At 45.4% G+C, this 16,278-nt stretch overlaps 1 protein-coding gene across 6 annotated transcripts; it reads right to left on the bottom strand.

Moving 5' to 3' along the window:
• Positions 1–719: 719 nt before the first annotated feature.
• On the bottom strand, positions 720–15,701 carry LOC132666286 (butyrophilin-like protein 1). 6 transcript variants are annotated; one of them, XM_060614262.3, is made up of 10 exons: positions 15,353–15,701; positions 14,379–14,570; positions 11,649–11,996; positions 7,022–7,303; positions 6,706–6,906; positions 6,445–6,465; positions 6,326–6,352; positions 5,280–5,306; positions 2,768–2,794; positions 720–2,347 (listed from the first exon to the last, which is right to left on the bottom strand). In XM_060614262.3, exons 2-10 carry the CDS (start codon positions 14,461–14,463, stop codon positions 1,686–1,688), a joined length of 1,680 nt encoding a protein of 559 aa, XP_060470245.3. In that variant the 5' UTR covers positions 14,464–14,570; positions 15,353–15,701; the 3' UTR covers positions 720–1,685. The 6 variants fall into 6 exon arrangements, with proteins under 6 accessions (XP_060470245.3, XP_060470244.3, XP_081651838.1 ...); XM_060614261.3 differs by having other exon boundaries at positions 14,379–14,544; XM_081795712.1 differs by having other exon boundaries at positions 14,379–14,538.
• Positions 15,702–16,278: the final 577 nt, after the last annotated feature.

The raw sequence follows: 16,278 nt of genomic DNA, 5'->3' as shown, positions 1-16,278 counted from the left end.
TTGCTTGCTTGTTTATTCATTTCTCTCTTTTTTTTTTTTTTTTTTTTTTAGATTCCACATAGGAGTTAATTCATATGGCATTTGTCTTTCTCAGTCTGACTTATTTCACTTAGCATAATACCCTCTAGGTCCATTCATATTGTCACAAATAGCACAATCTCATCCTTTTTTATGTCTGGGTAATATTCGATTATGTATATAAACCAACTTTTCCTTATCCATTCCTCAATCAGTGAACTCTGAAGTTGCTTCCATACTTGGCTTTTGTAAATAATGCTACAACAAACATAGGGATGCATACATCACTTCAAATTAGTGTTTTCATTTTCTTTGTGTAAATACCTAATAGTGATATTAATCAATCATTCATTTATTACTATTACTATTTTGCAATACTATTTTTAATTTTTTGAGGAAACTCTATACTGTTTTCCACAGTGGCTGCAACAGGTTGCATTCCCACCAGCAGTGCAAGAAGGTTCCCCTTTCTCCACATCCTCACCAACTTCTTATTTCTTGTCTTTTTGATTTTAGCCATTCTGACAGGTGTCAAGTAATATCTCATTGTGGTTTTGATTTGCATTTCCCTGATGATGAGTGAGGTCGAGCATCTTTTCATGTGTCTATTGGTGATCTGTGTGTCTTCTTTGGAAAAATATCTATTAGGTCCTCTTCCCCTCCCCCATTTTTTTAATGTTTATTTACATTTGAGAGAGAAAGAGACAGAGCGTGAGCAGGGAGGGGCAGAGAGAGGGAGACACAGAATCCGAAGTAGGCTCCAGGCTCTGAGCTGTCAGCACAGAGCCTGATGTGTGGCTTGAACCCACGAACTGTGAGATCATGACCTGAGCTGAAGTTGGACGCTTAACCCACTGAGCCACTCAAGCACTCCACCTTTGGACTTGGAAGTAATGAGAGGCACTACACAGATTCTGGAAACCATGCTCATAGTCAAAGCTTTCTGAAATTCACCCAGCATCTGAAAATCCTCTTCCTCATTCGTATCTTTATTCTGGTAGAAGTTCTCTTCTTTCCAACTGGAGTTGACACACAAGAAGAACCAGATCCTTCTTCTTAATTCCTGAATTAACACAGCACTGGTATTTCATGAATAACAGACATTTACTAAGGTTGGTAAGATAAGTGTGCTTCCACCATCCCAGAATAGGAGGTATATACAGTAGAATATTAGACTGCTTTCCTCTTGAACATCAATCAGCCACTCATTTCTCCAGAAATTTTTGGATGGCCAATGTCTCTAATCAGAGTGCACATTTCCCAAAATAGAACTGGTGACCTACCCATAGCCTCTGGGTTCATCTGCACAACTCAAGTTGGATAAAATATACACCATTTAATTCTGCAGAGTCATTCAGCCCTCATCTCCTTCATATCCAAGCAGAATAAAGACTGTATGAAATAATTTTCATTACCAAAAGAAGCATTACTTCCAATAGCTAAATTCAGCCTACCCCAAACAAGCTCAGTCAATATTATCTTCTGCTGCCTGAGTATAAGGCATGAACTGACTGTTCTCATAGCCATACCCCAGGAGACTGCATCCAAAGCAAGAGTGCAAGACACCAAGTCATCCAGGACTGACCTCAGAGGCTTTTGTTTCAAGGAATGTGAAGCTCCAGAAAGAGCCATCATAAGGAGTCCGGGACAGTGTTGGGGTCCTATGGTCACATAGCCTCAGGGCCATAGGGGAGTAATGGAGAGCCGGCCTCTGGGAGAGCACCATCAACAGCACAACCTGAGCTGAACTCATCCCCTGAGAGGCTTACAGGTTCCTCCAAAGAAGAAGAAGGATTGTTAAGGGGCACAGGGGTCTCTGTAGGCACACCCACCACAGAGCAGATGGTCAGGGACACATCCCCTGACTTAATCGTGAAGTATGGAAACAGAGTCCCAGTGGAGGAAGTTAGAGAGAAGGAAAAAAGGTGAGATCCATCAGTCATGTTATAGAAGGAGACATCCCCTTCTTTGAGGTCCAAGAAAACACCCACCCTGTGGGGAACTTCATCACAGATTTCCTGACATTCAGAGAGAAGGGCACAGAATTTACCTCCGTACCACCCCAGAACCCAGAACCCCAATTCTGGCCCCTCTCTGTACCAGTCTTTCCTCGCCACATCTCCCCTACAGACCCCCAGACCCCACTCGCTTCTGTTTCCATTCCTGATCTCCACCTCCCAGTAACAGCGCCCTGATGTGATGGCCTCCTGGCCCAAGATGCTACAGGGTCCTCCTGGGTCCTCAGTTGTGTCCTCCAAGGTCACACTAGTCTGTCCACCAGAGACAGCAAGGTGCAGATGTGCAGACTCTGGATCCAGAGTGACAGACACTGCAGAGAGAGTTGCCAATCATGCAAGACCTTCCCCTGCCCCATAACAAGGGCACACAACCACCACCACCACCCTCAGACACCTAGTTGCATATGGGAAGGGCTAAGCCTCCTGAGATGAGAGTCTTGTGACTCAAGTACACAGCTCTCCAAGCAGGAGAAGTAAGCATAAGACTGATCTGAGGGTTAGATGGGTCACAGGGAACTTGAGGACTAGTCTGGACTCAAGGACTGAAAGATATCTATTTAGAATCCAACATCAGTCACATCCACTAAGCTCAGCTATGTGACTTTCATTGCCCATCCCACTGCACAACCATTGATGGTGCCAGCATTTGTATCACCACAGCAAGCTAAAGGAAACATCAGAGGCCATGGGGTAGCAGTAGGAGTACCCAGAAAGAATGAGAAGTAACTCACAGGCCTGGAACTTCTCCTTCCGCCAGTCTACAAGAGAACCATATTTCACAAATGTAACAACAAATCAGAGATTTGAGGAGACTGTACATATCAGTGTCGATATCTTTTGGAAAAATCATTTGGAAACATCCAACTGAAGCATTTATTTCTTTTACACACATACACACACACACACACACACACACACACACACACAGAGCCATCATGCTACAGCCTTCCCATGAAAGCCAAGCTATAAAACTTAATACCACTGAGAGGCTGGATAACAACCTGAAAAGAAAGCTAGACCCAGATTTCACCATCATATTATGCTTTCTCAAGAATCCTTAGCCACACATTTATCCTGAAACCTAGGTTTTCTTGAGAAGAATTGGGGAGATAAAAAATTCTGAGGCCTCCATTTAGTTCTAAAGAATTGATTAAACTGAACTTGGAGGTTGACTCTAAGCCATGGTAGAGACCATACAACCTAGCAGAGCTGAACTTGGAAGACAACTACAAGCCCTGGGCGAGGAGAATTCAGGACACAGCATCAGAGAAATTTTCCCTAGTCAGAAGGCAATGGAGAGGTTTCAAGGAAGGGAAAGACAGAAGTTCAAGCAGGAAAGACATACATCCAGTGAAAGGACAGATACTATGAACTTGTTTCCCCTTTTCGTGGGTTATTGGGAGGAAAAAAATCCCTATATGTAAGGGGAAATCAAAAATAGTGGGTCTAGTCATCTGCTTCCCCCCTTAACTGCTCAGAGAGATCGAAATCACCAGGAAAAACCCCACGTGGTAGGTACCCAAATATGGCCATGTCCTAGGCCCCCTTATTCATGACATTGAAAAATTATTTTTCAATTTTTAAATATGATGAGATCAGACATTAGTTCACCTCACGCTATGAGCCGATCAATATGCAAATATTTATTCTACTGTAATGGTATCTGTCCTTACAAAATAAAAAGGTATACAAAGTATACATTAAAACACATGCACTTCAATCCATCAGAGAAGGAGGAATGCTAAAAGAAGACTATTTGATCCTTATTTTTAATAAATAAATCCCAAGAATCAGTGAGACTCTCTAAGGGGGTTTCCTCACACATCTAGCCCCAAGTCTCCTGCATCCCTGGCTCCCCCTTCTCTGCTCTCATAGTCCATGTCCATGATCATGAACAAAACACCTGGGACAAACACCCGCGCGTGCACACACACACATACACACCCCACACAGGTTCAAAGGACCCAGATTCTTAACTCATACCGGTGCTAAGTGGTGTTCTGGATAACCTTTCACTGCTTTAGGATCCCCCTCACCACACTCTTGCCCCAACTGCTACTGGAAGGTTGAGATGGTCTCATGATCAGAAGCAAACTCAGTCAGAAAAGTACTTCAAAACTGCTCAAAATACTGTAAGTCTTTTCAGAAATCTCTCAAAGAGGTATCAGGGAGTTTATTACTTCTTGTGCACCCAAAAACTTTGCACACCCTCTGTGTACTTTACATTCAAACCACCGTGATTATGATTTGTGGTCTCTCTTCCACCACTCTGAGCTACCCAAAATCTCTCCAAGAGGAATCACAGGATTTCTACTTCCTTCTCATCTCCTCTCTTCCTCACTGCTTTTCTTTCCCTGATTTGTTCCCAACTTTTCTCTGGTAAACAATTGTCACTCCTCTAACTTTCTCCTGTCGTATCTTCACACATTGCCCTGATAAATCAAACCAGTAACAAGCCCATCAGGTAAACATGCAATTCTCCTAAAATGGAGATAATGGTTGTGAACAATTATAAGTTACAGTTCTTTCAAAAAAAATTTTTTTTAAGTTCTTCCTCTGTTACACAAACATACACATAAGATTTTGTATATAATTGCAGGTAGCTCTCAGACCCACCACCAGGAGTCCATAAATATCCTGGAAGCTCTGGATCTCAGATTCAGAACAGGCAATTTAAAGCAATTACTTTCACAGCAAGCAGGGAAGTTTAGAGGAAGAAACCCAACTTGGACAAGGAGCATGAGGAAACAAATGATGACCACCATTCCAGGGGACCAAGACAAAAAACAGGAAAATCAAAAGTAGATCCGCAAGATGTAGGAATTTCAGGGTAAAATGGATTTAGAACCAAGGATCCCCTTAGGAATACCTGAATCGTAAACAAGCAAGAATGATATCTGAAATCTTCTAGAGACAGCAATTTCTGGTCTACAAAGCCATTACTGTGTTCCAACTGTCCTTATAAATGAGCACTCTTTCGTCACTGCTCCAGCAAAAGCATCAGTTGAACAAGGTGTGTTCAGATGAAGTTGCTAATCCTAATAGTGACCTACAGTAGAGGACTGGTCAGAATAGAGGCAGATCTGTGTCTCCCAGAAGAGTCCCTGAAGTCTTCACAAGGAAACGACAAACATGACAAGGAGAACAGGGACACCCACCCTGTCCTGGTATGAGGTCCACTGACAGAGAAGGGGGAAGAGTTGAGGCTGAAGGGGTAAGGGCACAGAAAACTGAGTTACTCACCTGCATACAACTGCGCCTTCCTCCAGCCTGAAAAGGGACACACTCTAGTGAAATATGAGCCAGAACAAGTATGCTTAGCATTGATCTACTGGCCTTCCCTCCTCTCTGTACTACAGGTGACACTCCTAACAGAGTAGGGAGGCTGGAGAGGAGATATCTTCCTGCGATGTGCAGACAACAGAGTATTGGGGGAAATTCCCTGGATCACAGGTCAGAAAGCCTGAATTGCAGGCTGAGTTCCACCCCAGCCTGCTGCAGCTCTGTGACCTTTTGCAAAGCCATTTAGTATCCTGTGCCTTAAAAACCTCAAATATTCTTATTCTATCTCCATTCAGTTTTGCTTCTATGAAAATATTTTAGGGAATAAAATATAAATTATTCCATAATTATAAACAGAAATCATTATTACATCCAATGTTTTCCAGCAAAGAGATATTTGGGAAAGAACACAAAAGGGGACATGAATTAAGGACAGGGACGTTAGGTGGGATCTGGGGTAAAAAGGGCCAAACTTTCTCAGAAAACACATCACTGTTCTGGAGCATTGACACCTGACCCCACCACATTCCCACCTGTGGTCTGCCCAGTCCTCTACCCATCACTTTGTGACCAGCACCTCCAGGAACTGGAGAGAAAAGACTCTCCCTGGATGGTGTTACATGGAGGGGACACACTCCTAAACTTAATGACCCCATTTATTTACATAGCGTCTTTACCAAATCTCAGAGCATCCAGTTTGAATGAGAACTAGTTGCACTGAAGGCTAAAAAGTTAGGAAGATGGTGGGCAGATTACCACTGGAATAAACAGCGACAAAAAGACAAGATGCGTGACAGACTCCAAGGACCACCATCACCCCAGGTTCCCAAGCACTGGGTGGGAAACAGCACCCCAGATAGGGAAAGTCCATGGAGCAGGGTCCTGCCCCCCACCAGCTTCCACTTCTGCCCCAGGGAAGGGTCCATATGTCTGTGCCTGAAACAAGGAGAAGGGAACCTTAGCTTAGGTAGGACAGGAGACCCAAAGACAACTGGAGAGTCACTCACCACCCTGGTAAATGGATTTCCTCCTGCCTGAAAGACAACACAGGAAACTGGTGAGCTAATAACCAGAGTGTCTCCTACACAGGGGACTCAGAAACTTCTGGGGAAAGAACAGAATTTACCGAGATCTTCTTGGAGTTCATCTGAAAGAGAGTGAAAAATAAGTCTGAACTCCCATCCTTAAGAAAGGAAAGACTGCACCTAGAGAACCCATAAAAGGACTTCTCGGTATCCTGAAGATCTAACTCCAGACCCGCCTCCACAGCTCCAGCTGTCCTCTCTGGACCTGTCCAGCCACCTGCTTCCAGCCAAGCCCCTTGCTGTCAGCTTGTCCTCTGCACCACTTTCCACACTTGCCTGCCTTGGCTCCTGAGCTGCCTTACCTCTGGCCTTCAACGCCTCCTCCTTTGTCCGCCGGGCCTCCTCCTTGTCCCTGTGCAGTCTCTCCCATTCCTGCATCTCCTGCCTCTTTACAGTATGTTCTGTCTTGATGTAATAGGCAGCCCCAAGGAGTGAGAGCATCAGCACCACAAGGCTCACTATGAAAGCTGGCTTCCACGGAGAGGCCTGGGGGAAGAAGGGCTCTGTGGCCAGCCAGAGACCCCATCAGCGGCACAGACCAGGGCAGCCAAGCCCAACATTCACAGAAGCCCTAGGCCACTCCCTCTGGCCCTGCTGGGAATGGGAAGTAGTGCTGACCTGGGATGAAAATGGCCATCGCCTTCTTCTGGTCCAGGACGGGGTTGAGGACTGAGCAGGTCATGTTCCCTGAAGAGCTGTCCCTCACCACCAGAGCAGACTCCACGCTGAACAGCCCTTCAGTGTCTTGGGCATGGGTCTCAGAGAATGTCAGGAACTTTTCCCCATTAGCAGCTCTCCACTGTATCTGGGGCTTTGGGAACCATCCCGAGGCCGTGCACACCACTCGGACCCCGTCCTCCTCTGGCCCTGTGATGTGCACTTGAGGGACAGAGCCCACACCTGTGAGAGAGAAGCTGGAGAGCACAAGGAGGCCTTCCAGAATCCAGGGATGCCAGCAGAGCCTTCCTCTGCACAACTCTGGTGTAGCATTGCATTCCAGGGCTCCCTGGGGAGTGGTCCCTGCAAGGATTAGAGCAGGGGTCCTGCCACAGGGAACAGAAGGAAGGAGCATGGGGACCTGCAGAGGGCAGGGCTCTTCTCCCATCCATGAAGCTGGGAAGTCCATCACCCAGAGTAACACAAAGGAATTTCGTCCCAAGTTCTATCCTTCTCTGCTCTTCTCACCTCACACACTCTCCAGGGCATCCACTAGCACACTCACTGCCCTGTGGTAAATCATTTCCATCCTTGACAACCCTACCTACTTCCTGAGCTCCTCCTGCTAATATCCACATGTTAGCTTTGCCAGGATTCCTCACAGATGCTTCAGACTCAAACCCTGAACTGATTCATATTTGGCTTCTCTGTGATAGGCTGATGATGAAAATATTCCCAATCCTTAAGCCTGTTTCACATCCAGCTCACCTTCTGCCACATATTTTTAATGCCTTCACACTCTGCTTCCGGGTTCCATCATGGGACTTATCTGGGCCACTGAGAGTTCAGGGAATGTGACTCCAGCAGAGTTGGAAAGTACTTGTGCCATTGCCTTGCCCTCTGCCACAGGAAGGACATGCTTGGGCTAGAGCAGTCCTTCCAGCCAAAGTGTCCTAGATCAGCCAACAGCCCAATGAACTTCACCCATGTGAGTAAACCTAGCGAAGGTCGACTGTCAGGACAAAATATATTAAAAGGCAGAGGCTTCTTGTCCCTGTTGAAAGTAAGGTCCCTTCCCATCCTTTTTCTTATGCCATTTACTTGAGGAAATTTGTGATTGTGGGGGCTTTCTCCCCTCTTTGAAATGTATATAAGTCCTTTGTGAAAACTACATAGGCCTTTTGTCAGGGTTGTGATCCAGGAATATGTTTCTCAAGACCTTGGGAGCCCTCTTTCTGAACTGTTAACACCAAGGTGGACAGCACCCCTCTCTCCCAGTTACTGGGGGAGTGTAGGAGCCTAACCTCATTGGGGACCAGGGCCCAAGTGCAAAACCACTTCCTGTCATAAAGATGGAGAAGTTGTAAAAACAAACTATTTTAACGTTTATTTGTCTGGAAAACTCTTCATCTTTCCTTCCATTCTGAATGACAGCCTTCCTGCAGGTTTTTTCCTTTCAGTACTCTGAATATATCGTGCCACTCCCTCCTGGCCTGACAAGTTTCTGTTGAAATCTCTACTGAGTAAAAGGAGGAAGTGTTGAACCACTATATTGCACTATATTGAACCACTATATAAAACTACATGTTAACTACACTGGAATTTAAAAAGCTTTTTTTTTAACTTTTAAGATTGGAGAATTTGTTTTCCTTGGGATAAAGCCAATCAGCTAACATAGATGGTCACCCCAATTACCAAGTACATTTAGGGTGCGCTGCCCATGACAAATGATACTGTCAAGTCCATTTACTTGAGGGCTAGTAACTGTCTATCCAGAGAACATGTATGTAACAAGTTGCGTCTGCATGGCTATGTAAAAAGGTGAGATTTCTTCTGTCTTTGCAACCCCTTGGTAGATTCTCTGGGATGCACATCACTTACTGGTTAATGCTAATGCCATAATAAAAATGTTTTCTTTCCCTACTACCTTTGTGAAGACGATTTCTGGATTCGGAGACTTTGTCTTTAATTATATTTCCCCTACACTTAAGATGTATGAGTAAGCACCATTAAGATTTGTCAAACACAGCTCAGGTGAGCTGAACTCCCTTAATGCTCAACAGTAAATAAATGGTTGTTACTATGCGCAGCTGAGATTTCTGTCTATGTTGCACAGCATTATGACAGCAATCAACAACTAACACAAAATAGCAATACTTCTAAATACTACTACTAAACAACAAATTGCCAAAAAACAAGCAAACAAACAACAATTAAAACAAAAAAAAACCTTGGGAGTCTCCAGTCCCTTCTCTCCAACCCCCAAACTCTTTGTGTCCCCAAATCCACCCACTCAGTTGGGTCTGTTTTCCAAACATCTCTGACACTGGAACCCCTTCTCTTCTCCCACCCCACTGCTCTGACATCAATTCAGGGAACCATCCTCCCCACCCTGTAACTACATGTCTTTCTCCAGTCTTGCTCACCTTCTATGTACCCTCTCTTACAGCTGTCAAAGCAAACCTCCTCCCAAAAACACCTCCCTTCACTGCTCTGTTTAAAATTTCCTCAGCTCTTCCTCCCAACTCCGTAATACACCACACAAAGCCTTCTATGGTCTGGCATCGCCCCTAACCTCAAAACCCCTCACCACTTCTTCCCAAGTTCTCCCACCCGGGCCACTCCAGCCCCAGGCCTATTTGGTTAACTGTTGAACTGCTCATAACCACAATCACCATGCTCTCTGTGCCCTTCATTATCCACCAGGGCTCTTTGGAACACTTTCTAGATTCACTCAAGTACCTGCTCAAGTGTGTACTCCTCATGCACTGTTCAAGATCAATCCCTTCTCTCTGCCCGTGGACCAGGATTGTCACTTCTCAGCAACCTCCCATCCACCTGTCTCACCAACCACATGGCTTCCTTGTCTGCCCAGACACACCAGCCACACTCCAACCTTGGTTGTTTCACATGAGCATTCCTCTGCTTGGAACTCTCACCCCCAGATACCCACTTAGCTAAGTCTCTACTCACCACCATCTAACATCCTCTATAACCCATCTGTCTGTCTATTTACTGTCTTTAACATAAACTCTGCAGGACAGGGATCTTTATTTGGTTCACTGATGTATTCAGGTGCCCAGAGGGGACCTGACACTTAGTAGGGATTCTATATATCTTAAAAGGGTATAAAGAATTAAGTGGGTTGGGAATGCAAGCTGGTGCAGCCACTCTGGAAAACACTATGAAGGTTCCTCAAAAAAACTACAAATAGAACTACCCTATGACCCAGCAATTGAACTACTAGGCATTTATCTAAGGGATATAGTTGTGCTGTTTCAAAGGGACACATGCACCCCCATGTTTATAGCAGCACTATCAACAATAGCCAAAGTATGGAAAGAGCCCAACTGTCCAGCGATGGATGAATGGATAAAGAAGAGGTGGTATATATATACAATAGAGTATTACTCGGCAATCAAAAAGAATGAAATCTTGCCATCTGCAAGTACGTGGATGGAACTAGAGGGTATTATGCTAAGTGAAATTAGTCAGTCAGAGAAAGACAAAAATCATATGACTTCACTCATATAAGGATTTTAAGAGACAAAACAGATGAACATAAAGGAAGGGAAACAAAAATAATATAAAAACAGGGAGGGGGACAAAACAGAAGAGACTCATAAATATGGAGAACAAACTGAGGGTTACTGGAAGGGTTGAGGGAGGGGGATGGGCTAAATGGGTAAGGGGCACTAAAGAATCTACTCCTGAAATCATTGTTGTACTATATGCTAACTAATTTGGATGTAAATTTTAAAAAATTAAATAAATAAATAAATAAATAAATAAAGTTCAGTGTGGGGAAAAAAAGATACTGGTATATTGTTAGGACAGACAAATTAATGCAAAAATGGGGGCAAGGGGTGTTGAGTAACAGATAATTAGCCAGTCCTTAGAGGAAAAATTTTAAAACAATGTACTCATGAACTTGCATGCATTGATGACAGAGTTGTAAATCAAAAGAAATATTTCTGATTTACTTTTCATCAATTTAACAAAAATGTGATTTTATACTCGAGTCGTAATACTTTCTTTTAGGAAAGAAAACTTAAAAATAAACTGATGTTTGGGGCACCTGGGTGGCTTAGTTGGTTGAGCGTCTGACTTCAGCTCACGTCATGATCTCGCAGCTTGTGAGTTCGAGCCCCGTGTCGGGCTCTTTGCTGACAGCTCAGAGCCTGGAGCCTGCTTCAGATTCTGTGTCTCCCTCTCTCTCTGCCCCAACCCACTCGCATTCTGTCTCTGTCTCTCTCAAAAATAAATAAACATTTAAAAAAAGAAATAAACTGATGATTTTTCTAACAACAAAAAAAAGAATTAAGTGAGTGATGGGCATTGAGGAGGGCACCTGTTGGGATGAGCACTGGGTGTTGTATGGAAATCAATTAGACAATAAATTATATAATAAATAAATAAATAAACATTAAAAAATAAAAAAAAGAATTATAATGATTCCTATTGAACTAAGCAATAAGCGAAAATCACTCCTTTCCTCATCTCTAAAATGAGGGGACTAATTCACTTGGCCCCTGATGTCGCTCCCAACTCCAACACTCAGGACACTAAATATAGATGAGCCACTCACCTGCCACCTTCAGCTCCAAACTGGCCTCTTCATAGAAATTTCCCTTTCTGAAGAAGCAGGTATACAGCCCGTTGTCGGAAGCCTGGACCTTGTGGATACGCACAGTGGCCTCCCCCTGGCTGAGGAAGTCCTTCACCAGCGAGGTCCGCCCTGTGTACTGAGCCAGCTGCTCTTCTTTCTGTTCCTGCTGGTTTTCATAGATGAACACTGCCTCTGAGAACTTGGAGCGGAACCACCGCAGCTCCATGTTTTCCACATCCATGGCTGGGGACACATGACAGGGCAGCGTGACGTTCCCACCCAGCACTGCCACAATGGGGTCCGAGGGGCCAATCACCACAAACTCCTCTGTGGACACAGACACAGGAGCGAGAAAGTGGAGAGACACAGGTAGGGAGGCATGGAACACATACTGTCAGCTGGGGGGCCCAGGCAGGCAGGGGTGAGTAGCAGGTGGGAGGCTCTGACCTCACAGACTGAGCTGTGACCACTCTGAATTGGGACAAGATCATCTTACCACACCTTTGAAACCCGGAAATGATATCAAAGAGACTCCCTCAGCAGCCTGTGTTCCTGGTTTCCAGCCCTCCATGAAGGACTCTCTAACTCAGGGGTTCTAACCTTCCACAAGCATTACAATCACCAGAAATGCTTGTAAAACACTGACACTGGGCTCCACCCCCAGAGCTTCTGGCTCAGTACATCTGGGGTGGATCCAACGATGCACATTTCTAAGGGGTTCCCAGGGATGCTGAGACTGATGTTCCAGGGACCATACTCTGAGATCACAGCTCCAGTTTGGCTCCTCTTAAAACAGGACTGAAAACTGACTGAAGTTTATTATTTCTGCCCATGTGTTTCTCCTCTGCTGAATTACATGTGCATTAAAAACTAGAGCCCACAGTTATTTCCATTAAAACCTGCCCTCACTCCATCACACAAGCACCCAAATCACCACGACTTTTCACAGGCCTTGGTCTTCTGAGACGTGGTGAACATGTCATGACATGACACTTCTGCAGAAAGAACCCTGTTGGATCTCCAAAGAGTGACTTCTCATCTCCTGTGCTACTCCACTTTGGCTGAGTCACTATCTGTCTCACCTGAGGAATGACAGTGACTAGTCTCCCTGGGACTATCCTCTTCCCGACCCCATTTGTGTGACCCTTTTAACCTGCAAGTAAAACCATGTCCCCTCTCTATCCAAGCCCCCCAATGCCTCTCTGGTTCCCGAAGTGACCTGCAAGCCCAATAAGGATGATCGCTCAGTGCTCTCTGACATCCAACTCTTGTTTCTCTTTCTTGCTCACTCTGTTCCACCCAACACATGCCTCCTCTGCTCCTTCAACACCCAGGCACACTGCCTGCTTTGCTCTGGCTGCTCCCCACTCTGGAAACCCTCTTTCCATGGGGATCCGGACAGGATGGTACTCCACATCTTCATTCCCATCTCACTGCTTACACCGACCACCTTATGGAGCACTGCTGCCCGCCCACACACCCTCCTACACCGCTGACTGCCCACCCTGCTCTACTTCCTTCTCCCATACTGTCCACTCCTCTAACAGACATAGATTCCATGGAGTTGAGGTAGTTAGTACTCGCTGTCTCCTGCCAGAATGTAAGCTCTATGGAGACAGGGACTCTGGTTTGTACATAGATCAGCACCTTACACAAACTTCATACCCTGTAAATATTTATGGAATGTAATGAATTAATAACCAAATAACTACTTAGATACCAATAGAGCCAGCAAACAAAAAATAAAAGGAAATTTATTTTCACACTTTTCATAGTGAAATTCACATTTTTTTACTTTGTAAGACATAAACTCCTCATTGGACAACTGTCTTGATCCCCTTCACTTATTTTATGGTCCTGGGACTCTTCCTTTTTTTTTAATTTATTTATTTACATTGAAATTAGTTAACATACAGTGTAGTATTGGTTTCAAGAGTAGGACCCAGTGATTCATCACTTGCATATGACACCCAGTGCTCATCCCAACAAGTGCCCTCCTTAATGCCCATCACACACTTAGCCCATCCCCTACCCACCTCTCCTCTAGCAGTCCTCAGTTTGTTCTCTATATTTAAGAGTCTCTAATGGTTTGCCTCCCTCTCTGTTTTTATCTTACTTTTCCTTCCCCTCTGCTGTTTTGTTTCTTAAATTCTACAGATGAGTGAAATCATATGGTATTTGTCTCTCTCTGACTCATCTCGCTTAGCATAACACCCTCAAGTTCCATCCACATTGTTGCAAATGGCAAGATTTCATTCTTTTTGCTCACCGAGTAGTATTCCATTGTACATCTATAATATTTCTTATTTATCTATTAATCAGTCAATGGACATTTGGGCTCTTTCCAATACTTTGGCTTGTTGATAGTGCTATTATAAACATTGGGGTGTGTGAGCCCCTTTTAATCAGTACATTCGTTTCATTTGGATAAATACCTAGTAGTGCAATTGCTGAGTTGTAGGGTGGTTTTATTGTTAATGTTTTGAGGAACTTCCATACTGTCTTCTAGAGTGGCTGCACCAGGTTGCATTTGGTTCTGGGACTCTTCTTAAATATTTAATTATACCTCGTGGTTGGGGGATCACCAGACCTTTCCTACAGCCAGGGCCTCCACCAATAACCATCTGTCCTGATGGAGACACAGCAGGGCTCCCAGAGGCTCTCGCCCACCCAAGGGAGATGCAGGAAGGGGGATGGGGACACACTTACCTGCAGACCCCCCAGCAGGCAACTGGAAGAAGAGAAGCAGGGAGGTGAGACAGGAGAGCAAAGAGCCTCTGCGGCAATCCTCCATTTCCTCAGGGCTGGGGAGACACAGGGCAGGAGGCAGGAGAACACCTACAGAGACGAGGAGGGCCAGCCCACAGCTCTGGGCCTCAGAACAGACAGAAGGGCTCAGGGCTGATAATAATCCCCAGAACAAGAAGAGTTTTTGCTACTAGTCATTATGCTGATGGGGCTGGGGGCCCCAGGACAAAGGCTGCTCAGGACAAAGGACCTGGCCTTACTCCCAACAGAGGGCTCCATCAATTCCCCATGAAAAGTTGATCCTCATCCTCTATATCTCTGAGGAGTTTCTGCCTCAGGACAAAGGAATCCAGGAGGGGGCTGCCTGGGTAGCTTAGTCGGTTAAATATCTGACCCTTAATTCCAGCTCAGGTCTTGTTCTCAAGTCATGAGTTCAAGCCCCACGTTGGCACGGCGCGTGAAGCCTACTTAAAAAAAAATAATAAGAGGATCCCAGGAGAGAGAGAGCACAGAAATGATAAATGTGTCCTGGTCAGACAAAAAAGGTTTCAAACCACCTACTGCTGGGTGGAGTGGGGGTCCGGCAGCAAATAGTACTGAGAAGAACAGATTCTGGAGGTGACTGCTGACTTCTCCAGATTCAGCCACTCTCTAGGCAACCACCTTAGGCTAGTTTCTTGACCTGTTCTGCCTCAGTTTCCTCAATGTCAAGTGGGGATAGTAATGGGATCTCACCCCAACATGCAAGGATGTAGTGCTACACAAACGTCAATAAATGAATGAAGTGCAGGCATCACTGTATTTCTCCTGGGTCTTCTCAGATTCTCATTATTACCCAGCACCACCACCCTCACCACAAGCTCAGCCACTTCCTCAAAGCCAGCTGCTCCCACCTTTCCTTTTATTGGCCAAAAGCATCTTCAGAACCAACTTACCTGCTTAGAAAGCTGAGACTTCTGGAATGTCTCTAACTCAGTAGTGTGAGATCTCAGCAGACCCCAAATCCGCTCTCAAAGATTGCACTTGCAGTTAGCTGCTCTGAGCCCCAAACCCTGCTTCCAATTCCAACGTTGGGTGCCATAGGGTATTCTTGCCTGAGAGGCAAGTGGTTCCCAGATGAGTGGGGAAGCAGAACCTGAACAGGTTAGAGGGGTCTGAGCCAAAACAGGGTCCTGGGCCCCCACTAAGCACTCCCAGACAGGAGAGTCCACCCTTCTCTGACTCCTGCACCATTTGAAAGTGAAAGCTTACAAAAAACAATCCCAGCAGACTCTGCCCTGCCCTCTGGATGGTGCACCCCAGTTATCAGTAAGGAAGCAACGTGATCAGAGCCACAGAAACAGGGCAGGTACAGGTCCACTGACCCACCCTGCAGGGAGTCACACAGAGGTACAGACTCAGCAATAGTTTGATGAACAACTGCTACTCTCCAGGTTGGCTAACTTCTAAACCATAAGCAGAGAGTGTGTATGGCACAGCCAAGACTAATACCTAACCCTATGCATGGCTGTTCACTACTGAGACTCTTCATGACAGTTGGTGAATACCATCAGGCAAGAGTCTTTGAAAAGCCCCTGGTGTAGCTGCTTTGCTTTTCTTCACCCGGAGACCACATAGGTGTGGCAACAGAGAGGTTACTACTGGGCATCAGGAGCTTCCAGGACCAGTTCCAGGACTCTGGCCCTGCCCAAGCTGAATGGACAGCACCCTGTGGCTTGTTAGTATTTTACAAGTATGCATGGCCTGGATACACCATTCAGTCCCCTCCCTGCCAGGCTGCAGTGTGCTCTAGGAAAGATGGATGTTATGGTCTCTGAAGGAAAACCCTGGAGCACTGGGGCTTCCTCCAGCCCCTCCCTAC

The sequence above is a fragment of the Panthera onca genome, chromosome B2 (genome assembly GCF_046562875.1).
Source record: "Panthera onca isolate mPanOnc1 chromosome B2, mPanOnc1 haplotype 2, whole genome shotgun sequence".
NCBI classification, from domain to species: Eukaryota; Metazoa; Chordata; class Mammalia; order Carnivora; family Felidae; genus Panthera; species Panthera onca.
This window is presented reverse-complemented; position numbering and strand designations above follow the sequence as displayed.